The sequence below is a fragment of the Lutjanus erythropterus genome, chromosome 2 (assembly GCF_056507025.1).
Source record: "Lutjanus erythropterus isolate fLutEry1 chromosome 2, fLutEry1.hap2, whole genome shotgun sequence".
NCBI classification, from domain to species: Eukaryota; Metazoa; Chordata; class Actinopteri; order Lutjaniformes; family Lutjanidae; genus Lutjanus; species Lutjanus erythropterus.
In genome coordinates, this window is record NC_139318.1 from 33193152 (window position 1) to 33220494 (window position 27343).

General features: G+C 39.8%; 1 protein-coding gene across 2 annotated transcripts in view; it reads left to right on the forward strand.

Annotated features, from left to right (window-relative positions):
- The window catches only part of tox2 (TOX high mobility group box family member 2), a 151555-nt gene that overhangs the window by 54468 nt on the left and 69744 nt on the right, over nucleotides 1-27343 (forward strand). For both annotated transcript variants that reach the window (XM_084737688.1, XM_084737697.1), the window contains exon 3: nucleotides 20559-20618. In XM_084737688.1, the coding sequence (XP_084593814.1) occupies nucleotides 20559-20618 (60 nt within the window). The remainder of the gene's footprint in view (nucleotides 1-20558; nucleotides 20619-27343) is intronic.

A 27343-nucleotide genomic window follows, 5' to 3' on the forward strand; every position in this document is an offset into this window, starting at 1 on the left:
GGTTTTAAAGGTCCAGTGCGCAAGATTTATGGGGATTTATTGGCACAATATGGCAGACATGGAACATAATATCCATAAATATGTTTTTATTAGTGTATTATCACCTGCAAATAAGAATTCTGGTGTTTTCATTACCTTTCATTACCTACAGATTGAGATTTCAATAATCTATATGACATGGATAATAAACTTGACTACTATATCAAGTTTGATGTATGTAGACAATGTGAGGATCACTTCCTATTGGCTAGGTAGTAGATGTAGATCACAGCAACAGTCACACTGTGAGATGGTTATCCTAAATTTCTGACACAATCAGACTTTCGTTCCAGGCTATCTTAGGTCGCAGGAACGTGACAACAGCCTCTTGTAGTAAGACATAAGACCAACATTTCGGAGCCATGACCAAAGATATTGCCGCATTTCTTTAAACATTGGTCAACTTTCGTCTTGGCTATCCCAAAATCTTACAGTGTGTATACTCAACTTTATAACTACAGAGGGCACGGTTCCTCTTCTTCAGATTCCGTCCATGTTACACTGCCATGTTTCTACAGTAGCCCAGAATGGACAAACCAAACACTGGCTCTAGATACAGCCTTTTGTAACTTCACTAGGTTCTCTTACATGCTTGGAAGGGGAGGGTGCGGTGAGGTTTGCAATCTGCAACTTCACCGCTAGATGCCACAGAATCCTACAGACTGGTCCTTTAAAGGCACCAACACAGTAAAGTAAAGTAATTTTCTGAACTGTTCTCTCTGTTCTATTGTTTGCCTCATTGTGTTAATATTATGTGAAAGCACCAATAGTCAGTGATAATCCCTACATTATTGTTGCAATATTGAAAAATATCGATATTGAGGTATATTGTAAAAAAATATTGCAATATTTGATTTTATTCATATCGCCCAGCCCTAATCTGTCATGCAGATTAGAATTCATTCAGACAATAATTGAATAAGTAAACCACAGACAAAAGAAAACAATATGTGCTACTTTCTCTGTCACTCTTTGGTTTTGTGTCACTTCCTCTTGTCTCTTGTTACCTGTGTTGTGTAGTGTCAGTACAGTAGCAGACTGTAGCTACAGGCTGCATGGAGAGGAGGAGAATATAAACCACTTAACATGCAGGAGGAAACCAGACGTTTTTCCATTGCACTTATCAGGTGCTGCGGTGAGAGCAAGTGTCAAGGTGCAGTAGGTCCCTGCCCCCCCTCCCCCTCCCCAAAACCTCTTCTCACCCATCCATCCTCTCCCTCCTCCCCTCTTCCTTCCCCTGCACACCCCTTTTATTTTCCCCTGATCTTTATCTCTGTCTCCCTCCCTCCCTCCCTCCCCCTGCCTCACCCCACCACCACTCACCACCTTCAGTTCAGTTAAAAGTGGGCTTGGCACTTCCGCAGCGACCCCCCCTCCTCCCTTCTCTCCACCACCACCAGCACCACTTCTTTTCTTTCTGTCAAACTAACCTCCAACTCCTGCTCTTCACCTCTATGTTTCCTGTCAAGGTGCACTGCCCACCTCCCCCTCCCCTCCCAACCACCGTCTCTGCCCCCGCAACCTTTTCCTTTTCTTTCTTTCAACATCAATTATGGCTCTAAATGCCTACAGTTCATTTTTTAAAATGCTCAGTGCAGAGGGCGTGACCCCCAGCACTCTGCGGTGCGCTCGCCATCCCTGCATGTACACGAACGGGCTGGGGGACTTTAGTTGTATTAGTGGCTTTGAAGGAGATCTCTGCCCTGAAATAGTTGGCACGCTTTTTCAGTGCTCTTTGGTTTATGTGAATTCTTTAAAATGTGAATCAGTGAATGAATCTGTTCCAAATCACAAGTGAAATGAATGTGGGTTGACTGAGTGCGTTGAGCATGAATAGCTGAGGTTATTAACCTCTTACTGACCTAAATACTTCCAGGAAAAGTTAGGTACAAAGCCTGAACTCAGATGTAGTTAGCCTAGCTTAGCATAAAGACTAAAGCAGGGGATAACAGGAATTGTTGTTGATGCATCCCCATCGCGGTCTAAAGACCAGCAACGATTAGGGAAATTAGTGAGCTGATGTATGTAAAAGCAACGTCTGTTTTTACAGGCAATTTTTGTGCACGAATATACGACTTTGGTCTATCTGTTGTATATGCTTTATGCTGTTTTGGTATGTTAGCAGATCATTTAAATAGATGTAATGTTTTCAAGTTTCACTATCAGCTATAATGGGCCTACAGGAATCTATACAATGACATTAAATAATGAAATACAACAACTATTTAAGTTTATGCATGATTAGTGTCAAAGCTGCCGGAGTGGAGGTTTGTTTTAGCTCCGGCTAGACGAGCTTCAGTGTCTTCTTTGCAGGGAGTCAAACTGTTTGAGCTAGCGTTGTACTTGTTGTTATTGTTGTTGTTGTTTTAGCTCCACTGCCTTGCCAGTGATATATAGGGTGAAGGTTCAGAATGTGCTATAGCGCAGAGATGACAGGACTGTTTCAGAACTCCTTCTCTTTCTCTTCCTCTGTTTCCCTTCACGGTTTCCACATGTCTCTCTGTCTTTCTTTCTCCCGCTTTGTCTCTCTGTGTCTTTCTCTGTGTTTCCGAGCTGATTTGGAGTCTTGCATAGTCAATTATGTAGGGAGTGAGAGATGGAGTGGGGGCTCCGGCTTCCATATTTTGGTGTGATATTAATATTGCATGAGCGCAATTCTGTAGCGAATATCTAAGAGACTGCCTATTAAGGCAGCAGCAGGAGAAGAATGTGACAGACACACACACACACACACGCACGCACACACAGACACATTGTACATACATACATACACAGGCAGCCAGAGAACAGGGGTGAATCAGTCAGGATCAGGCTCAGGTTGTTATAATTAGTGTTTTCCAGATTTATTTTGGTAGGATAATAAGAGTGACTCATTTTCCTGTTTAATATGTCATGTTTGTTTATCTTGACATGGCTCACATCACACCGTACAGTGAGCGCGTTTGATGTTGGCGAGAACTGAGTGATGTTCCACTGTAATTGTGCTAAGAATGGAATATTTTAACTAACCAACTGAATAAACAAACAAAACAGAGACACAAAACAAACGCCTGCTGTAAAATAATAAATAAATAAATAAACCTTGCCAAGATAATTGTAATATTGCAAAGCAGGAGTGATCTGATGGCAGGCTATTTATTTTCTGCTGCTGGGTGGGTATCAATGATGCATACAGTAAGTGTCAATGGTGACAGGCTGAGAAGGTCCCCGGTGATGACTGAGAGGCTCAGCGTGGTGGACGACTCGATGCTTTTTGGGTGTTAAGTGCAGGTGACACCGAACAGTCTGTGATAGACGTCTCATTTCATGCCCCCACAGATTGTCAAAAGCATGTAATTTTAAGTTGTCAGGAACATCAGCCACATTAATGCAGTTTGAAAACATAATAACACCTATGATTTGTTATGGGGGATGTTTTGTATACCTCAGATTAGACCTGGGCAATATATCAATATTGTGATATGAGACTAGATATCATCTTTTGGATATGGTTATATCACGATATGGCATAAGTGTTGTTGTTTTATAGGCTGCATTACAGTAAAGTGATATCATTTTCTGAACTTACCAGACTGTTCTAGCTCGTCATTTTTTTGTCCTTACAGTAATTATGTCCACATCTTTGATGATTATTTGTCAAAATCTCAATGTGTTAATATTTTGTGAAAGCACCAATATGTCACAATATTAATAGAGGTATTTGGTCAAAAATATTGTGATATTCGACTTTGCCCATAACGCGCGGTTTACAGTGTGTTATTTTAGAAAAAAAATTGGATATTGAGATATATATTTTATGTTGTATCAAGATATTATTTGTAAGTAATATCGCTCAGCCCTCCCTCAAATAAGCAATACATAGTGTAGTTATGTGACATGGCTGAAATAAATATCAGAATATTGAATTATATTCTTATTATTACGGATCATTTTGATAAACAAACCACATTCCACTGGAAAGTGATTTCACCTCGCAGAACATGAGGGTTGCTTGTCTACCACCACCTCTATTGGTTAGTTAGTTTGTGTTACTGTGTCATCAGTGTTTTAAAAGGATAGTTTGGATTCACTGCAATCACAAAATTATACAAACAAACTTTTGGTTGGTTTGGTGACAGCAATATTTGGCTTATATAAGGGCATGTTCTCTTTAGGAAAGGCTTTCTGATGGCAAGGTAAGGCGTTGGAAATATTCTGAATACCACATACACTTAAACTGGTGTTGACTCTTCTCAGCTGAGCCTTCTTTTTTTTTTTTTTGGGAGGGTTTGGTAGCTAAAAACGTTTTGTCACTGACCCTGTCTACAGCAGCACATTGCTTTGCTCCTGTGCTGGTACACCTGTCTGCCTGTCCTAACAAGATAATACACTGAAGATAAGAACCTCATTCAGCCCCACTTCAAATAATCTGATCTAGCTCTTTAACATATATATTGGGCTGTTACAAATGTTCAATATATTTCATTTTTCAGTTTTGTAAAATGTCAGAAAATGGAGATATATATGTCCATTATAATTTCTGTGACATCTTCAACTGCCGTGTTTTATCCAACCCACAGTCCAACACCAAAGGATATTCAGTTTAATATCAAACGAGAAAAGCAACCTCACATTTGAGAGGACGGATCCAGTGAATCGAGCCACAAGCACTCTCAGCTTTGCTTTGCAGGAATCGAACTGGGCCTAAATTACATACTGTTCATTTATGCCAACTGTAAACCCAGGCATCCCCCTTCAGTTGTCAAATCAGGTAAGCTACTGCAAATGTCCCACACATAATAATCAGCAGAGAGCACTTTTCTCGCAGGACTTGGCAAACATGCTGAAGAGGGTTTTCCTTTACAGTCTTCTCCCTCTTGCAGCAGGATTGCCAGACGCTGTCAGAAAAAAAAAAAAAAAAACCCAGAGAGAGCCCAGCTCTGGCTCTGGAGTCGACACAGCCAGTTAGTCCCGAGCCCAGAAGCATCACGCTGGGCCCGCCGTCGAACAAGTGCTCGGTGACCTTACAGCACCAGCTGGAGTTTAAAAGAAGTCTTTAAAAGGCCGATTCTCCACAGTAATATCATCGCCCGTGCCTCAAAGAGTCTGGATTAAGGCCCACTTTCCCCCTCGCTAAAATGTAACAAATGTGTGAAAAAACATCACAGCCAAAGCCAATGCGGGGAGAACAATGGAGAGAGGAAGAGGAGAGCAGGAGAGGCAGAAAAGAAGAGGGGAAAAAGAAAGAAAGAGAGGGAAACTCAACATCTTAACACCCCCCCCACACACACAATCCTCCCCCCTCCCTCACTGCCAGATATATCAATGTAGTTCTCTGAAATTCAAATGGCAAGAAGGAAAAAAACATGAAAAAAAAAAAAAAGAAACCTCTGGCTTTGGAAAGGAGGAGGAGGTGGGGTATGCTGAGAAAAAGACCTGCCATCTATGTATTAGTGCTCTGTAAATATTACATGAGCTCCACATTCGCTCAGTTGTTTGGCATTACTTCCACTGGATGGGTATATTATTTTAGAAACCATGCCTTGTTTATGGAGAGGCATGACCTACTTCCAGACACTCCTCTTTTTTTTTCTTGTTTCACTCCCCCCCTCTTTCTCTTTTTCCCTTTACCTCCCTTTCTCTGTTTCTCACTCTCTCTTATCCACTCTCAATCTGCGAAATCTCAACTGGTTGTCCCTGCTGAACAATTACAAGGCAGAGAGACCCAAATGGAGATGTTTGTAGAAAACAACATGTGTATAATTAAGGTTTAATGAGCTCTTGTCAGGGTGGAATGTGCAATTAGATTGGTAATAAAAAATTCTGCCTGAATGCTAGTGGCAGAGGCTGGATGTGGAGTCAGCATGGCAGTGAATGAAAGAACAGTGAATTATTTTGAGCCCTATCGACAGAAGTAGACGCTGCTGGATGCTGCATTTAGATTTAAATACATGGTGAGCTCCCAAATACAGAAAGAAGAAGGTTTTTTCTCCTGGTGGTGCCATATTGTGTGTTATTACTGTACTTGTGTGCACACCAGGTTGGTTTCTTGGGAACACAGTTCTTCAGCAGCTGAAGTTCTGCTTTACTGCTGCAGAATGAAGCAAGAGACAATAATTGTGATTTGAAAGGAAAAGGTCATAAATAGAAAAGGTTGTGCAGGTTTTTATAAAAATTTCTCCGAAAGTCATTTTATCTAGCGTGCATTTAGAGAGTTCATACCTCCGCCAAGGCTGCACAGCCCCCTTAATTTGTTATTTTAATGGAAAATGTTTAGAATTTTTTACATTTCCACTCGGATCTGCATCAAATACAACAGTAAAAGGCAGTCATGTTGATTAATGAATGGCGGCCATGGATTTTTGAAAAAAATCTAAATCCTGACCTGGCTTAATAAGGCTGTGCAAAAGATGGTTTGCTCAAAATGTCAAATGTGCCAGACAAACTGAATTAATAATTATTATAATTTGTAAAACTTACGGTGGGTTATGTGCAGAATATGGCAGAAATGCAATATAATATTCATGTTATGTCAGTTCAATCAGTAACAATAACAGTTGTTACCTTAAAATGATCCATTAATTTACAAACACCACAAGTCTACTTCAATGGAGGCCACCATGTTGCACCGCCATGTTTCTACAGTACTAGACTCACAAGTCAGTCTGTTATCACAGAGCTACAACTAGGCCAGCAGTAAAGTTAGTCACTTGCTAACTGCAATTTAAACAAACTTTGCCTTGCACATGTTTGTTTGTTCACAGCGTTACCAATCTTGCATGATGATCTCCTTCTGAGGCATCCAAGAGACCATCTTCTGTTTTATTATTGTGTTAATTTTTATGATAAGCCACTATCAAATTGAAATCGATTAGATAAAATCAGCTGGAAAGATACCACGTCATAATGTTATGTCATTATCTGACAGCGTTTTGATGAAGCCTTTCATGTGAGAGTACAACGGACAGAACTGAACAGACAAACAAAACACTGGCTCTATAAGGGCCTTTCAACTGAAGATTTTGCAGCCACCGTAGGTCCTTGTAACTCTTGGATAGCCAGGGTGAGGCAGTTGGTTTGCAGTTTATAAGGTCACCACTAGATGCCACTAAGCGCTACACACTGGTCCATTTACAGTAAGTTTGTCGTGCTGTTGTAGCACAATCTACAGGCGAAATTAGGGCTGCAGATTATTTTCATTATCAAACAATTTGCTGATATTTTTCTTGATTCATCAATTTTTGTCAACAAAATGTCATAAAATTGTGAAAAATGTCCATTACATTTTGCTAGTACTCATGATGATGTACCCAAATGTTTTGTTTTGTTTGACTAATAGTCCAAAAATCAAGAGACACTCAGTTTTCTCATTTTATCATTATCATGTGTACATGCCAAAGAACAGCTGCAAATACCATTTAAAAAAAAAAAAAAAAAAAGATGTAACCAGTATCATTTTTATTATAAAATTACTAAATTATTAGCTGATTAGCAAACTAGTTGCAGAATAATTTCCTCTGTCAATCGACTATCCAGGGGCTGCCAAACTTTTCTAGCTCGAGACCCAAAAGAAAAATTCTGTGTCTTCCTGGGAATCAAACAAGCCTGCAAGTTGGGGACAAAATACCGTTTTCAGCTAGCAAAACAACATCATGGTTAATACTGAAGTAATGTTAGCTAGCTACAGTAGTCAACAACTAAAAGTTCAAATGCTATACAAACAAACACACAACTGACTTACTTTTCTGCTGTCAGGACTCTGTCTCTTGAAAGTCTCTTCTTTCCACAGAGAACATTTACACTGCTGACTGGTGACCCAATAAAACATTTTGGGTCAGAACCCTGAGTTTGGGTAATGCTGGACGAATCAGTAAGTGTTTCAGTTCTGAAATGATATCAGACTGCGCAGGTTCAATCTGATATGCATCATCCAAGCATTAGCGATCATGAAGCCTATTAGAGAGAGAACTGAGGTCTGAAAATCCTGAAAACCTGAAACTTAACCTCAAACATGGACGCTCTATCTAGCAACTTTATTGGACATGTCCAGTCATGTTTTGAGCGACCAGGGACTGAGAACAGAGACAGGATGGTAATTTTGTCCTTCCTTCTTGTGAACCGCTGGGCTGATTTGGGAGAAAGTCGCTCAAGGTACATTCATTAATTGTTAGGGTGGGTGAGGGGAGGTTTAGATGGTCGTTCATGTGTCAGTGGGCCTCATCACCGAGCCGTGTTTCAGGTCCACCCAAAAAATCCTGAATACAGAAATCATGAAAAGCAGTCTACTGGTCTAACTACATAGTAGTCATTACTATGTTTATGTTTTCAGCAAGTACAGTCTAACATGTATAATGTGTTAAAAAGAAAACTCTCCTTTACAGGGACTTTCATGCCCACATGGTCAGATATTTTTATCTGGGGAACTTAACAGAGAGACAGCTGGAATTTTGTCCATATTGGACAATTCTGCACCTCAGGATTTATGTCCAATGCCATTGTTGAGTGCCAATGCTGGAAGCAGTTTGCCGTTGATGTAGCGATGTGGGAAGTTCAGGGCCCAACTTTTGTGTAACAGACGGGAGTTTATGTTCCATCACAGATCTGCAATTACCATTCGCCTTTAACCATGTGTTTTAGTTGCCCAACCTTAACCATACCTTAACCATAGCTTATTTTCGATGACCACTAAATTTTGTTCAGCGTAAGCATACATTGAACAAAATGTCCAGGATTTAAAAACCACAGCACTGGATGTAAAAAAAAAACAAAACAAAAGTAGTCGAACATAATAGGAATTTTGCAGAATCTCAAATTCTTGTGTGGTGATAAGGTTAGACAGAACTGAAAACATTTCCACTGTGGTGAATGTAACAATAGTCTATGCAAATAAAAGTACATAATTAGTATTTATTGAAAATAATAAGCCCTCATTTGCTTTCAAATTGCTGCCTGGCAATTCTTTTTAGGTCTGTGCTTATTCTGTGCCAGACACTCACTGTTTTATGGAGGATACTTCTCCACCAGGCCCAGTGTCTTTTTAAATAAGGCACTTGTGAGGGTAAAAAAAAAAACAGGTATCTTGCTGCTCTCTTTTCTGCTCTGTTCCTCTTTTCTTGACTTGGTGAAATTGCCGCGTTTGGGCCTGGCGGAGAGGATCCACACACACACAAAAAAATCGTGTTTGGCTCTTTCTGAATTACTTGACTAGTCTCTGAAAGAGAGGGCCCTTTGTTGGCTTCCTCTGGGACTGCCCTTGAAAGGCTCCTATTGTGTGGTAAGCACTATGATATAATGCGAGTGGATTTAATAGATTTAATGGAACATGCAGACATGGTTCTCGAGCCCTCGTGTGATGAGAAGCAGCCTGTTTTTAGGGAGATCAGAACCACATCTTAAAGAAATGAAATGGTACGTCAATGTCGCCTTGCTGCAGAAGCATGTTAAGCTTTGATTGTGTGTTATATTATTCTTGATTGTCTGGTCTGGGTGGAGACGACGCTTTGGTGTCTTGTTTTTGAGTTCTTTTCAGATTTCTGTATTGAATGATTATCCATTCCTGTGTTCCACCTGAGTTGTGTTAGAAGTCAAGGTTAGGCAGAGTGGGGGGAGCTGAATGTCAGCGATGTGTTAGCTTTGTTTTCATTGTGTTAACAGGAGCACAATGGTACGATTGTGTGGCCATCTGAAACCCTACACCTACCCAGAGCTTTCGGGGGTCAGAGGTGGGGGAGATGTGTGTGTGTGTGTGTGTGTGTTTGTGTGTGTGTGTGTGTGTGTGTGTGTGTGTGTGCCCTTAGCCAGACGAAGCATGAGTTTTTGAAAGACCCAGAAACCAAAGAGTAATCCATCCAGCATACACTCTTAGAAACAAGACCCCAAAAGGGTTCTTACTGAAGGCCTGAGGTTCTAGCCAGAACCATTTGCTTCTGAAGAACCCTTTTCTGAAGAGAGGGTTTGTCAAGGGTTCTTTGGAAGACTAAGGGTTTGATTAAGAACCCTTTTCATCCAAAGAACCCTTTTTGAGCAAACTAGTTCTTCAATGATTGTTGAAATCCTTGAAGAACTCTTTCATCAAGGGTTCGTCACTGGTATTTAGTACCATAATAGGAAAGGGTTCTTGGTAGAACCCCCTGGGTGGGTTCTAGATAAATCCTTTGAAACATAAAAATGTTCTTCAGAAGTAGAACCCCCCTGGGTGTTCTTGATAAAATCCTTGAATTATAAAAAAGGTTCTTGGTAGAACCCCCAGTTTTGTTTTTGTTAAAACCCTAGGGATATAATAAGGTTATCGGTAGAACCCCCTGGATGGGTTCTATATAAAACTTGTGGAACATACAATGGTTCTCGTTAGAACCCTCTGGGTGTATTAAACCCTTGAATGTAAAATGTTGTTTGGTAGAAACCCCTGGGTGAGTTCTTGTTTGTACCCTTAGACGGTGGAAAGGTTCTAGATATAAACCCCAGAGAGGGTTTTGGGTGGAAGGGTTCTCTGTAGAACCTCTCATAAGGGTTTCTTGGTTAAAACCTTTCACAGACGGTTCTTGGGATAACCCTTTATGTTGAGGTCTCGGTACAGGCCTCTGATAGGGTTTCAAGTGGAACCTTTGGAAAAGGTTCTTATAGGAACCAACAATGCCCTATGGGGACAAGCTGAAGAATCCTTTATGGTTCTAGTTAGCATCTTAATTTCGAATAGTGTACCATCAACACCATTCTGCTTCACTGGCTTGGTCGCACACTATCTCTGTCTGATCAGAGTTCTTGCAAAATGTTCTCATTTTCCAAATATAAATGATGCTTTTTTTCCCTCTCTTCCTCCCTTTGTTGCTTTGTAATCTGTCTCATTATTTTAAGGTGCCATCTGAGGAGTGGCCCTGCCTCTTGAAACCCCCTCAGTGTGATGGACAAGACCATAAAGCAGAGCAATAAACCTGAGATGAATGTTATATCTTAACACTGATAGAGGCAATTAAGTCCATCATAAGCGCGAGAGGGAACACTCTTCTCTGGGGACTCATTCACTTGCATGGTTTAACATGATCCCCAGCTAAATGCCTTATTTTATTTCTCCTCTCAGCTCCACAGCTTACAGTCGAGCACAAATTGAGCTGATTTTTTTTTTCTCTTTCACACAATTTGGTCTTTCTGTCTGATCTGCCCTTTTCTGTCTGTCGTCATATGTCTCCCCCTCTCTCCTCTCCCTCGCTCGCTATCTCCCCTTCTTTTCTCCCTCACCTCCCCATTTCGCCGTATTTGTCATGGTAATGTAAAAAATCTCAGCTGCTCCAATTCATTTCGTGCTCTTTCAGTCGAGAAAGAAGGGCAATTCTGTTTTTCCCTCACTACATTTCTGTGTGTTGTGGTTTAAAGGTAATGAAGACCATATTTCATCTGCATGGAGTTATATGACTGGGCGTGGCCGAGCAGGTCTGTTATGGGAAAATAAATATTATGGAAGGTCTAACTTTGTTATCTTTATCTCGCCGGGATCAATGTGTGTATTATTGGACAGGATACATTACACAAACACGTAGGCACGTATGCAGCGTGCACACATTCAGAGCCGTGTTGTATATACAGTATGCAAACACACATAAGGAACACATAAAGATGAAATACACATGCAGCAGCAGAGATATCCACACATACACACTCACATAGGCAATCCATATCTGCCTCACCATCCCCCATTCTCGCTCTGCTTTGGTTATGTCTGTATGTATGTATGTGTGTGTGTGTGTCTGCCAGCAAGTCACTGAATGCTCTAATGACCACAGTCCTGACACAGGTATTTTGACTGCTGCCTCTTTCCATCGGCACATTGACTGACATGCGATTAGTTACGCTGGGGTGGAAAACTAGGGAGGCGCACACTGTAACCATGAGAAGAGACTCGGAGGAGGGCTAAGTCCTCTTCTCTCTCCATCTCTCTCTTGCCTCATCTTTTCTTCAAATCTAAAACATCCCTGGCTGCAGTTACCGCTCGTGTGATTTGGTATTCAGTGCGTACAGTAAAGCACAGCTGGGCTCATTGCGACCTTACGAGAAAAAGCCTCTCGTGCAGATCAATGCAGGTTAGCAGCGCCGTAGCACAGAATGCAAAGTAACCATTATAGGAGGTATATAGGATTGGTACAGAGCTCATCCAAAAAGGTATTTATTGCGTATGTAGGGATGCACCGCCCCTTTACTGACATTAGTAAGTGGATCATGTCGTGGACAGACCACATTAATCCAGTTAATTTGTCAATGTAATGTTAAACTCACTGTTTTCATTATATATATATAAATTACAAAAATTCAGTCAGGTGATGCAAATTTTAGTGGCGTAGAATCCATGATGCATAATAATGTCTCATTTATCCCAATGACTTTTATCCCAATGAGTTCCACAGCGTGAGGTAGTAAAGATTATGGGAAAGAGAGAGCAATCCTGGTGAGCATTTTTCTGTTGAAAAGATGAAAAAACATAAAAAAAAAAAAAAGGTCACTTGTGAAAAGACGTTTTGTATACTAAGTATTTGAAGACACTGATTTAATGTTCACATTTAGACCATGTTTCACCAGGATTTGCAATAGTGATTTTTTTCTTTTCCTACAATGTGCAAAGAAAAGCCTCTCATCACTTTGGAGCCGAACTAAGGAACCACATCCAAAATTTCTCAGATGAAAGCCAGAAAAATACTGCAAATCCTGCTGCATATACCTCTGGAGTACATGACACTAAACAATACACCAAAGTACTTGTGTATGCATGTTAGGGCAAAAGTAATTTCTTATTTCACATTAATGTATAGAGCTTTTGGGATTACAATGTCCTGGAATTGTTTTGTTGGCAGCACACAGTCTATGATATTATAGTTCTGTGTTCATGACATTTTATATGAAACATAAATGTGTTGAAAATGCATCTTCATTAATGCCACATTTTGCCTACCAGTGAAACATGACTTTGGAGAAATGCCTCAAAACTAATCAATATCGTCTCTCTTTCAACTGAACAAATCATCAGAATAATTAAACAAATTTACGGTTTCGTAACATGTTGATGCTGTAATTGCATTTTAGCTGGTTGAAAATAAGGCAAATCTTGGACATTCAGACCGAACATCACACAGTTTTCAACCAGAAATCAACATTGAAATTCCAGTTTGCTTTCACTGGGATGATATCGGGTCAGTACTCAGTATTGGCAGATACTCAGCCTTTAGGTATTGGAATTGGTCCCAGAGGAGAAATAAATAGATCGACGCAGCCCTGTTTGTAAGGTTTAGTTATTGGCTTGTTGTTTTTTTTAAATCACAAAACATGTAGTTAGTTGAGTGATGTGAGTAAGGCAATACAACATTTTTAAATGTGATTTTATGCTTAAGATAATGTTTATTTTCTGGTGCACTCCAAGAAATATTGATCAAACAGGTGTTGGGTTGTTTTGATAAGATATTTGGTTGTTTTTCAATTTTCATAAATCATGTTTTTTTATTGTGCACTCGGGGGAATATTTTTCAAATTGATGTTGATGGAAAAACTACTTGCAAAAACATTACTGACACTAAACCAAAGCCACCGATATCCAAAACATATGAACACGGATTCACACGAAGCATTAAACACAAATGAGATGTTATGCATCAAAATGAAGAATGTCACAAGGTTAAAACTCAAAAGTAATTCTGAAGTAAATTAGTTTAGTTTCATCCCCAGGTCATCAAATCAGTTTTGGGAATGAGACGTAACTATCAGCTATCTTTCTAAAGCCTGAACACAGAGCCAAGCACAGGAACAGAAGTCTAGTTTTCTCTCAGAGAACTTGAATTACATTATGCTTAACGGTTATTATGGAACTTTTGCTCAATTATGCCAATAATAAACCTACTCTAGCCTTAACTTGGATGTGTATTTAGCAGTAAATTAACATATTGTATCCAGAATACAGTATAAACTGAGCCAGTTACTTTCACTGTCATCATCAAAAGTAAAAACTGATCCTGAATCATGATTCCTTACACTTTTTTTAAAAGTTCTGTGACATAATTTGTTAAGGAAAACTTCTTCTTAAACATATAGATAAAACTGTAAGTTTTGAGATGCCTCTGTAGATGTGAGTCCTTGTCTGAAGTCTTTTTGAAAGCTCCATTTCTGATGTGCTCTGCTCCAGTCAACAGTTGTTCTATAACCTCTATGACTGTGGTGCACTTCCTGCATCAAACTGACATTGGTTTGGCTTTACGCAAACACAAAGCTATTTATAGCCTCTCTCCCACTTTATTTTCTCCCTCCCATTCTCTCCCTCCCTCTCTCCCTCTCATGTATTTGCATTTCTGCTCTGCAAACAGGAGTGTGGTGTCAAGTGCGTCAGTCGTTACAGGCCTTACTTGTCCCTTCTCTTTCTCAAGCCTCAATCTAGCTCAAACATTTCTCTTCTTCGACATGACTCCCCCTTTCTCCTCTCCATCTTAATGTAGCTTTCCACCTCTCTCTCACCTTCACCCTCTCCTCCCCCTCCTCCTCCTCACCCCCTTATCCCTCTCTTTCTCTCTGTCTGTGTTTTCCTTTGCTCAATTGTTTTGCTGTAGATTTGACCGCTATGATTAATGACCTCAAAGCCTCAGGAAAGCAAACAGAGAGAGACACGACAAGCTTGCCCTTCCTTTACAAACCTCCCTTTTTCTCGTACGTCAAACCGCTCGTATGTTCGCACCGAGCACGTTATGACTTCTGGAAAAGATCTACATAATATGAGTCAGATTACACCACGGGAAGATTTTATATATGCACAAAATTTTGTCAGATTTCTTCAGACGACAGCCACCACCTGGCAGACAGAACAGCTTTCCTGGACCACTACTCTAAAGCTCCATGCATTATTAATTTATTCCTCGTGCATTTTCCACTGCTTGTTAAATGATTGTATACATTTTGTTATCTTGAATCTCTTTATCAGTGCACTGCATGTTCAGTTTTTTTGACAGCATTTCCTAACATTTCAGAGCTTTTGTGGTCTTCCATGTGTTCAAAATGTGAAAAGAACTACAAAGCAGGGACCACGGATGAAATGAACCTCAGTGGTCAGAGGTCAGTTTCATATTAGCCACAACAGAGGTAGGCATTCAGAGTCTTGCTTAAGGACAGTTTGGCTGTGTGGATGTTTGAATATGCCTTAGGTCAACAAAGTCGACTTTTATAAGACCAAAAACATTTTTTAGAACAATTATTCAACCTTTTATTTTTTTAATCGTTCACAACATATCAAAAATTGATGTCATGATAATGGCAATGGAGTTGATAGACTTAAGTAGTGTGGAAGCGATTTGGTTATAAAAGAGTAAAAGAGTACAAGAAGACTGTAACAATAACAAAAGGGGAAAAAATGGAACAAAGTCATTTTAAAACCTCAAGCAGAGGCACTCAGAGCCAAAAACCCTGCAAGGGTATTTTGTCATATCACCAAGAATATCATTATTGCAGAATACTCTGAAATATCTGGATATTATTTTATAGCCATGTTGTCTGCCTCTTGTACCAGCATGCTAATAAAGTGCCTGAGGAAGTGGGCACGTTTTGTCCACTGGAAGAACATCCTAGAAGGGACTTTATCATGTTTTATCTTCCATCGGGGCATCCAAGGGGCACTTTTGTGGTGCTGTTTTGAACATGAGGGCACTGGGGTGGCAATTGCCACCAGTGTTGTTTAATATATAAATTGCTTAGGTGTTTGTTTAAAAGGTAATTTGTGTTTTTGTAGTTTGCCTGAATAGACCAGCAACTTTTTTTTTCCTGTAACCTTCCATAAATAACTGTAAAGTTCAGCACAAGGCTAGATGTTTCCCTGTTTCCAGTCTTTGTGATAAGGTTAAGTTTATCGCCTGCTGTCTCCAGACTTATATTTAGAGTATATACAAGAGACGTTTTTTATAAGTCTTCTCTAACTCTCAGCAAGAAAGTGGATAAAGTGTTTTTCCAAAATGTTGTCTTATTACTTCACATTGGGGTCTATTGGAGACTGTTAAACTCTAAATTGGCACAGGCAAGTGCAATCTCAGGGTCATGCAGAGATTTGTTAGCCACAGTCACCTCCTGTATCTGTACTGCATGAGTTCACTACACTTAACTGACCAGTTGCTAAGCACAAAGAGGCAGGAAATGATTATTTTTACCTTTCCCCTCCATTTAGATATTGTTTGTTATTCTAACAACTCTGCCCTATGACTCCATCACATTGTGCTGCAGGAGCACCACCACAGACTTCAGTTTACTCTTTGACATTCTGCATAATTGTTTTTTTTACTTCACCCTGTTTGGCTCATGGAGATCTGGTTTGCAGATGTGCAAAATAACCTATTGCAAGACGCCATCACATCTAGCACGGTGTGATTAGGACAGCATGTAAAATCATTTTCCAGGAGCAATAAAGAAAGTGATTTCATTTTCATTGCAGAATACAATGATTGTTCCTCTAGCAAACTAATAGTGCTATCAGCCAAAAATCATTGCACTAGAAGAAACAGTTCCATCAGACGCTGAATGATAACGTGTAAATGGAATTGGGGCCTCAAATTGAATAATGTTGCAACTTAGGAATTGCCTTTGTTCTGCAGTTTGTTTTGGTTAGTTGTGTCATGTGTAAAGGTAGAAACAATTAGAAGAGTGCTTTGAGCAGGATGCAGATCCCCACTGAGCAACAGATGGTGAAGCACCTACTGCAATGCCAGCGCAACTTCCAGAGCAATCTGCAATCTGCTGAGACTGAAGTTGAAGTTGCAGACTAATGTACTGTATGTAGTGAAGACTTTGCAGGAATTTAATATGGAACGTGTCGCTATATTGACCTGGAATGTATGATTTCAGTGAATAATTTCCAATGAGAAACATGCTGTCTTAACTCAGACACTATTTTTTACAAAGCAGTACAGAGGACTGGAAGAGAACTGAACATTATGATGTCAAAGTGAAGTTGACCTTTGACCTTTGTAATAAAAAGTATTATCACCCATCATTTTATCCTATTAGATATTTGTGTGTATTTTCTTTAGAACGGAATAGAATAGAAAATACTTTCTGTACTGTTTGCATGCAAAAGGCAGAAATTTGTCTTTGCTGCCTTAAAGAGAGCACCAGGTACTTGAAGGTGAGGTCTCAGTCGAGGTTAAGAGAAAGACTAAATAGATTTAAAATGCTGTGTGCTCTAATCAGTTCATCCTTAAGTCCAAGTGGTTATTTGTGCGAAGTTTAAAGACTTTCCCTCAAGGCGTTCTTGAGATATCATGTTCAGAAGAATTGGATGACCTGAAAACATAATGCCTGTGGCCATTTTTAACAAGAGGTTTTTCAGTGTTTTTTGCAAGACTTTTGAATCATGGAGGTCTAGTAGTATTTGAGATTAACTCTGGAGAAGATGCAGGTCCGTTGTTCATGCACACACACAAGTACACACACACACGCATGCACACAGAAACGATGGCATGATGTGATGATTAAGAAAATGTAAGAAGACTCTGCTGGAGAGGAATCTGACTCTCATTTAAGTGAAAACTTTTTAAATGGGTTCCCCAGAAGGCTTCATATTAAACAACTCCGGGAGTACAGTACAGTAAATTTAGTCCTTGGAAAATACGGCTCATTACACGTGGTGAAACATAGCTATAAAAAATATTGTGGCCCATTTTGGTCCCTGCTCACAGCTTGAGAAACAGCCCAAGTTGTAAGTTACTGTAGGCACATATCCATCCCGTTACTTGACCTTACAGTAGCAGCGGTAATTTATCTCAGCCACTACTAGCTGTCTTGAGGTGTGTTTTGTTTCCTCATAAATGGCTGGTGCCAAATAGTGTCAGACAGAGAAGCAGGGAAGGCCTCTGGGAGTGTGTGTGTGTGTGTGTGTGTGTGTGTGTGTGTGTGTGTGTGTGTGTGTGTGTGTGTGTGTGTGTGTGTGTGCGTGCGTGCATGTTTATATGCCTGTGTGTTTCAAGCTGCGGCCTCTGGCTGTGACCCCAGTGTTAATCACACTACGGCCAGAACAACCACAGGCTCTATCGCCACTACTGCTGCTACAAACCTCCTCCTCTCTGACTGCACTTCTCCTTCATTTATGCTCTCTGTCCTCACTCTCTGTTCTCCATCCCTCCATATCTACAGTATCCTTCCTACTGTACCTCCCACCCACTTCTGCACCATTAGCTCGGGGCTACACCCTCGTCTTTTTCATCCCCATAACCTCAAACCGTCACCTTTCCTCTAGCCTAAGTCTGCCCTTTAGGCATCTTGAGCTCGGTGTTTCTGAAATAGCGGGGTTCCCCTGTCCTCGATTCTCTGGCAAAGTGCAAAAGAGCCAAAGGCTGTTCTCACTAGAGTCTGTCTGGTCTTGATCACCGGCGGCTGGCCAGTTGGAAGCCAGGGTTGCTAAAAGTGTTCATTTGTCATTGGTTGGCCATGTTACTGATCAGTTAGGTTGGTTTGATTCATCCCAAACTTTGACAGATTGAGACCCAAAAGAGGAAACTCCTCAGGTCCCAAATTTACAAAAATACATAATCATTTGCCTTAAAATCTACATTTCTAAACTGATAAATAACACAACATGAATTTAAAATATGAAACGTATTTCATTATAATAGCGTCACAGCAATAGTTAAGTTTAATTTTTAAGTTTTTCATTACCTCATAACTAACTTTCTCTATCTACTGACACTCAAGATGGCTTTTATTTTGAAAGGAAGTGTTGCGTTTATATCAACAGTATAATGCAGTAACTTTAACAGGGCTAACAGGAGTGGATCTAAAGTCTAGGCTTCGTACTAAAATGGCCGCCCACATTTCCCATGATGTCTGGACTGAATAATCTGTTAAGTTAAATGTTTTATGTCCCAAAATGCATATGGTACTTTTTCTCAGTGTGTCTGTTGAAAACGTGGTGGTTTATGTTGGTAGCCTAATTGTCATTTTGGTGCATCTTTGGGTTCCGACCCTAAGTCTGGGAGACACTGTCTTAGTGACGCCTTCTGTGTTCTGGTTGGCTTTCTGAGATTTAACTATTTGTTACATGGTTTTGTTAAATACTTGATTCTGATTGGTTAATTACAGCACTCTAAGGTCTGTCTGCTGCCATGAAGGACAGACTGTTCCGATGATATTGAAAAATTAGATTTTGTGTCAAATTGTTGGGTATTTTTTGTAAGTAACCATGAAATAAGTGGAATGGTGTACAGTGAGCAGGTCATTATTACAAAATAAACTCCATCAGGATGGTTCAAGACCCCTCCACTATATGTCAGGGTCCTACATGAACCTTTACGCATCCCTTATGTCAACCTCTACTATGATAGATGGCTATTACAACATTTTAATCACTCCCTCCATTAACTTTTAGGTAGCAAAGGTGACAGTGTCACTTTTGTAATACAAAATCAATTATTTTGTATTACATTATTATTATTTTTCTGTTGAAATTTCCCATTAACAGTGTCAGGAAACTTGTTACATTGCAAGTTTACTGCCATTAAAAAGCACGTTGAAGCACCTTCTACTGAGAAAACTAAGTTGTCAGAGCACTTTACTCTATGAAGACAATAAAACACTAGGTTGTTTAGCATACAGCGCAGCGTGATTCAACACGCAACTGATGAACCAATCAACTTCTCAAAACACATGCCTACATACAAACTATAAAAGTGCACAGGTTTTTCAAGTCACGTAGATTCCCCTCACCAATCTTCTTTCTAGTTTACTCTTTTAAAACTTGTGTTGGATAGTTGGTTCCTCTCATGAAACTTCAATTTTGTCAACCTCTTTTATGACTGATGGCCATTACAACATTTTAATCACAACCTTCATTCTAGAAATTTGGAAATCCCGCACTATGGCGCAAATGACGTTGATCAGCGTGAGGATCATGAACCTCCTACAGCTTTCCAGAAAAATGCCAATTTGACAGAAATCATCTTGTCTTTGATTCTGACCAAAAGTAAACAGAAAGTAGGTCCCTGGAAACTCCTGTAGCTGTTCTAGCGAACTGCGTGGCACAGCAAATCAATATCTGGGTCAAATCCGGGCCGACTTACCTGTCATATGTCGTGTGATTACATAAATGCTGCCTTTGATTTGATTTGACTGACAAACTTGCCGGCTGACTAACTAGATGGCCGTCGGTGTGAGCGTTGGTGCTCTCAGTGTTGTGATTATCACTCTGTTGTGCCTTTGTCGCCTTGTGACACCCGTGCAATCGCAGCAGCGAGGTATGCGCACACTTAACACACACACACACACACACACACACACAGACTCAGGCTGTAGGCAAGCCGAGACGAAGAGTGCGAGTTACACAAGCTTTGACAGGGCCTAATTATACGTGTCTCTAATGAACTGTAATTACTGACATCCACCAGAGCATCGAGGTCTATAAGCCGAGGACTCGCAGTCATTAGGCTGCTATGTTAGACTGTTTCTGTATCTCTGCTGACTGACTGAAAATCTCTGTTTTCTGTCCCCGTTGTGATGTGTCGGTGTCTGCCTAACTGTTTTCTCGTTTGTCTGTTTCTCCGCAGTTTGATGGTGACAACATGTACATGAATGAAAACAACCATGAGTTCCTCCCGCCAAACCAGGTGAGTTCAAATTGCCCCTAATGGAATACCTGCTCTTTTCCTCTTATTTCATCTGCTCCCAGTGACTGTTGCCTCAGTTGTTGCAGAGCAATTTTCCCCCCGCCATTGTTCAAGCTGGTTCGGATGGATGACACATTGTTGTTGCTAAAACAACCACAGAGTTATATGATAACAGCTGAGAGCAAAGGGACTGAAATCTGCCAAAAAAATTCTAATTAGCTGACTGATATTTTACACTGACAGATATGACATAAAATTGCACTCTGCACTGTATGACATATTTCCATAAGATTGTTAATTTGAGTGTAAATGGTCACTGGAGTAGGTATGATACCAGAATTTTAAACTTCCATACACTATTAGTATGAAAAAGAACAACACCTGATACCTCTTTTGATATCGCAGCAAAAAGAAAAAAAAAGTCACAAAAAATTGGACTTTTGGTTTTCCTGTAGGCTTTATTTGATATTATATTATATTATATTATATATTAAATTATATATGATATTTGATATTTTGATATCTTGATATTTGTTGGATTTTATACCCTGAAGCTGAAGTCTGTCCCAGCATGCATTGGGCACATAGACTTGATAAAAGAAGTGGACGTAGCCGTTGTGACATCACCTGTTGGTCGGTGGACTACTGTTTTGGGTTTGGAATGCCGCGTTGTGTTTTTTAGCATTAAGTGACCATATTTGGACAAAATGGTTGGAGTTAGGGAAGAAGAAGGGCTGGAAAGTCTATGGTTAACACAAGTTACTGGTTGTTAGCGTAACATATGCTAAGTTTTCAGCTAAGTCTAGCTAGCGAGCTAGGTTAGCAAGGTGCATCCATAATTCATATTAAAAGTGATAATAATTGGAATGCTAATTTTGGCTAGTTAAAAGCAGGATTAAAACAACATGTAGGCCTACATACTTGAAAACAACGAACAGCTGAGACCTTAGAGACTTTTATTATAACTGAATGATGAACAAGACATTTTAGATGATCAAAAGGCCACAAATAACTTTCATGTTCAAAGACAAAAACACCCCCTAAAAAGGTTACCGGCTATTTAAATATACATGGTGCCATGGATATACATTTCTATATATTTTGATTGACGGGTTGCTGTGGGAACAACTTGTCAATAACAAGGTAGCCACAACCTAACGCATATACTGCTTTATCATCTATTTTAGTCTAAATGGGACCATAATTTACTAAATGAACATCATCTAGTATTAAAGAAAACCTGAAACAAGCAATCGAGACCATAAACTCACAAGGAAAGTGTTTACTGAGATCATAAATCAATTGACAAATATGGTCTTTGTCCCACAGACTTCCATACAACAGGACTTCTTTTTGCAACCAGTAGGGTTGCCCCTTCTGGCCATTAGAAAGAAGGCAGGGGTTAACTTTGCATTGATTTCACCTTTTACTGACCGAGAGACCGAGGTCCACTTCTTTTATACAGACTATGACTGGAAAGAAGGCACTAAAACATCCTGCACAGGTTGCTAGTCTGTCACAGTCTATGTCAGAGTGTCACAATTATATTTCTACATTCAGTAGGAGGAAAACAGAAAACTTAAAACCAGCACAAATATCCTAATTCTAAACATAAAGAGCTGGGACTTTCTTTGTGTGAGGCCACTGTGTCAACCATTAAGTTAACTCTGCCATCATAAAATTCAAATTCACTATATTCCAATTATGCAATCATCCTGTGTGAACACAATTTTCACTTTGGTAAAAGCCAAGCAGGAAACACCGCTTCACTCTGAGTGAGTTTTGGCATCACTGCAAAGGATTTATTAAGTTCGAATGGAGGGGGAGTCGCCGCTCTTCTACAGTACACGGCAACCATGCCAGATACACTGTAGCACAGCTGGTCACGAACAACTGGGAGACCATATGGTTGTGTTTGGACAGGGGGATTTGTGGAGTTTGGGAATAAGCCCATCTGACATACACAGGGGAGCAGGGAATTTGTCGCTGTCAATTGCAATTATTAGAACCGACCCATAAGCTACAGTAGTTCTCTGTTTCTGTTGCATTCGCTGTTTTGCTTAATTTCTTAATGCTCTGGTTTGTTAAAGTATGGCTCCAAGCCCAGAATGAAACAGAGCTGCTTATGCTGCTTCTTGTACATGATTCCTTAAGTTCATTTGGATAACTCTGACAACAAATATGTCTGTCACACAGTGATTTTCAGGAGGATAGTGCTGTTATCTGACAAATTTCTCATGCTGCTACTTGGCTGTCTAAAAAAATCTGAAGAACCACTGCTTTTATCGCCCATTTTGATTCAGCACATGTAGTTTTACTGCAGAGCTGATTGACTGATTACAAGTCGTGCTGATGTGCGCAATGTTTTTTGCTGAATTACAGAGGGACAGATAAAACATTGCAAATGTGGCATAGAGGACAGACAGGCAGAAAGAGAAAGAAAGGAAGGGAGAGAAAAAGGTGGGGATCAAGGAAGCACAAGGGAAAGAGACAGAGAGAGGGAAATAGCGTGAAAGACGGTGATGGGATGAGAGGCGATTTTGCTTTGCTCTGTGTTATACTTTGTTTACTCAAGATCTTCTCATATTTGACATGTGCCTTGCTCTATTCTCCGCTTCACCAAGTTTAGCCTCTCCTTCCAGCTGACAGCTAGAATCAGGGAGGGCCTTAGGGGTGGACACACACACTCCGACAACAAAACACAGAGATGGGAGAAATATAAAAATCATTTTTAAGTCACAAAGTGTGCTCCAAAAAGTCGGCATGCATATTGAAAACGCTTAATTTTCAGAGGGTGCTGTTAATACACTGCTGACTCACAAAGCACAAATTGTGGGTGGTGGCGAAGCAGCTTGAGGAACACCTTGGAAATAGACCTGCGATGATGAGTTGATTAATTGTGATTAGTCAATCAAAAGGAGATGAACTGCCAACTATTTTTTATTACCAATCTTAATAATTTTTCAAGCAAAGATCATACATTTGCTGATTCCAGCTTCTTATCTGTAAGCTGCTGCTTTTCTTCGTCACTAATGACAGTAAATGAAAAGTCTTTGGGTTTTTCGACAGTTTATTGGACAAAAAAACCTCCCGCATATTTTGATAATTGCGAAAAAACAGATTATCAACATTTTACACCATTTTCTGATTCAAACAACTCAGTTAAACAAGAACATGATCAACAGATGAAGTGATGATGGAAATAATCATTAGTTGCAGCCCTAATCTGGATACATCACTTTGGTCTCTAGGGAGTCTAGGAATTTTTTTCACAATTTCTGGATATTTCCTACACTAAACAATCAATCATAAAAATTATCTGCAGATTAATCAATAGCGGCCTTACTTGGAAAACAAACATACTTTTTAAAATCTTGTGAAAATGAATTGACGGTGGAATTATCAAATCGCAAGTATCTCAAACCCATGCCGCATACTATATACTAAGGCTTATGCTGTTTTGTCATAAAATACAAGAAATAAACCATTTAATACAGGAAATTATACAACAATATGCTGTCACACGTCAGTCAAACCACGGCTTTGGAACTCAAACTGCCAAATAAAGAGAGAAGAAAATGTTTCTCCAAAATATTTAATAGTTGTTTTTTGTTTTCCGAGATGTTTCTGGAGCTGTTTCACAACCTCCCACCGTTAGTTTGAAATTTTATCCAGCTGTGTGCAGCTTCTCCAGTTTCTTTGTGCACAACATTGTGGGAGAATACAGTACATCAACAGAACACTCATAAACAAATGGTTCTTTAGTATGCATGCTGACTGTTTTCACTTTATTTTGTCACTGAAAAGCTCCGCAGAATTAGTGTGTGGTACAGATTTAGGACACAGTTGCAATTTAATTGTTGTTCATTAGTGTATGTTTTACATCATTTACCATTAATAGGAATGTTTAACGTGCATTGATTTCTTCTGCCCTAACTGAAAAAAACATGTACAGCTGAATTGATTAGTCCATTGAAAGCAAAATAGTTGCCAACTACTTTGTAAAACAATTAATCATTTCAGTCATTTTTTGTTAAAGCAAAATTGTCTAACATTTGTTTCTTAAGTAGCGTGAGGATTTGCTCTCTTTGGTTTTTGGACTGTTTGTTGGACAAAAGAAGCATTTTCAAGATTTCACTTTGGGCTCTGGGAAATTGTCAGGAGCATTTTTCACAATTTCTACTAAAACAGCGGTTCTCAACCTGAGGTTCAGGAACCCCTTGGGGGTTGCAGGATAACCTCTGGTGGTCACCAAAAAGAAAGTGAAATAAGCAGGCCCATCTTAATAAAACATGAAAGAATAAATGATGTCCCTGCTACATAGCGGGGGAAAAACCAGAATGAACTTCTTTGTGTAGAAAGAAAGTAGTTCAGGTAAATTGTACTGCAGAAAGAAAGTAGTCCCTACATGAAATTGCTGGCAGTAAGGTCTATGGATTATCTTGAGTAACCAGGTCATGATTTCTGTAAAGAGACGTTTTCAAATGTATTTTTTTTTTGCCGCTTTGAGCACCAAAAGCTGAGTGCCATTTAGTTCCATTACGTTCAAGGGAAGACAGACATCTCTAAAGCCGGTATCTCCAAAACTCGACAGCTCACACCAAAACAATCTAAAAGCACTGGAGAAATAGCACTACAGTCTCCTACAGGCAAATGTACTGAATGAACTGATACAAACATAACAGGTATAAATAGATACGAAAACGGTTCAGCCTGTAATCATGAGGTTATATGTACACTGTGTTTTTATACATTTTAACAGGCTCGGTTAACTCAATAATATGAGAATGTATTTCTGTCTATTATTGTTCTTTTATGCCTACAGCAAAAACATGTTGACTCTGAGGATGGTGTTGTTTTCAACAAATTACAGCAGAAATCAAATTAGTTGTTGTTGTTTTTTCTGTGGGCAGAGCAATGATCTTAATGTTATATTACAATAACGACTAACCATTATTGTAATAGGAGGTGGCGGCTAAGCCAGTGGACTAAACTATGATTTGATTAATTGTGAAAATAATCAGCAGATTAATCGATAATGAAAATAATCGTCGCTGCCTTACGACATTAAGAATTAGCGTATAGTACATATTTTATACAAGTTAAGTCTGTTGGATCGGGCGTTTGACTGATTAAAGTGAAACTGAAAATACATCAAGAGACTGTAAATGTGTTTATGCTTGTGCTGTTTGCAAGTGCTGAGATAAAAATGGACTTGGTGAGAAGTAACGGAGGGATAAGAGTGCTGCGGGCATAATTTTTTATTAACTAGTTTTATTCCTCAAGAAACAGTACATACAGTAGCTGTATTATTCTCAATATATTCCGTCTTGAATAAAAACAAATCATACTGCCTTAAGCTCACTTTTCTCTTGTGTGCTGCTTTATTATCTCACTTTACTTCTCTATCTTTCTTTCATTCTCCTGTTCTTTCTGACTCCCCCTCTTTTGCTCTTTTTTCTCACTCTGTTTCTCCTTTTCTCTCTCTTACCCCCCCATTGCATTTAAATGCATTTGGGTCAGTGGTTCCACCTCCAAACTGTGAAAGTGTGTTTCTCAGTGTTCTGCTGTCTCTCACTTCAGTTTCTCCTTGTTATCGCTCTATTTAATCTGGCTCACCTATATAAATACATTCTTCTTATGCATAAGGTGCATTCATTTAGGACGTAAGTGTGGCACTGCAACCACATCAGATAGTGAGATGCTTAGATTGGTACAATCTCATGATGAGTCACAAGGAAACGGGGTCAGTGCCATTGTCATATCGATGTTCCCATGAACATCGTGGTCTGACCCTGCTTAGTTCTCTGTAGTGTTTCCTCCAGTCCCCCCCCCCCCAGCGGAGTGACAAAGTGTTAGTGATTCAATGACAAGGTCACAGACCCTGGACTTGGCATCAACAAGCTCTTTGTCTGCCCCTGTGGCCACTGACCATTGTCGTGGACACAATGTGGAAAAGAGTAACCAACGCCGAGAAGCTCTGGCCTGTTCCGGTGTCTTCACAGACGTTTCATCTGACACTCGTGCAGGGAAAGAGACGCACACTCTGAGAAGTAGAGGTGCTAACTAGAACCATAAAGGGTTCGCTGGCCCTATTTGCTTTCTGGTAGAACCTTTAGAATGGTTCCACTGGGAACCCTTTCAACCTAGAGCCAACATAAAGGATTATAATTAGATACATCTGTGAAAGAACCCCCAGTGAGAGGTTCTAAAGAAAAACCCCTCTACGATGTAACGGTTCCACCCAAAACCCTTTATGGGGGTTCGATCCAGAATCTCTCCACTTTCTTAAGGAGCTATCAAGAAACCACCCAGGGGGTTCTACCGTTAACCCTTTTATATTATGGTACATAGAACCCTTGATGAAAAAAGTAAACAATTAAGGGTGCGAACAAAAACCCACCCAAAGGGGGTTCTACCAAGCAGTTTTTATATTCTTTTTTATAAAAGAGTTTCATCTAGAAGCCACTGAGGGGGTTCTCCTGAGAACCGTTTTATATTTCACGGCTTTTATCTCGTCCCCACCCAGGGGGCTCTACCGAGAACCCTTTTCTATTCCAAGGGTTTTATCTAAAACCCACCCACGTGGTTCTACGAAGAACCCTTTTATATTATGAACCTTTGACAAAAAGAGTAACCAGCTAAGGGTTATAACAAGAACCCACGCAGGGATTTCCTGCCGAGCAGTTAGTATATTCCAAGGGTATCATCTAGAACCCATCCAG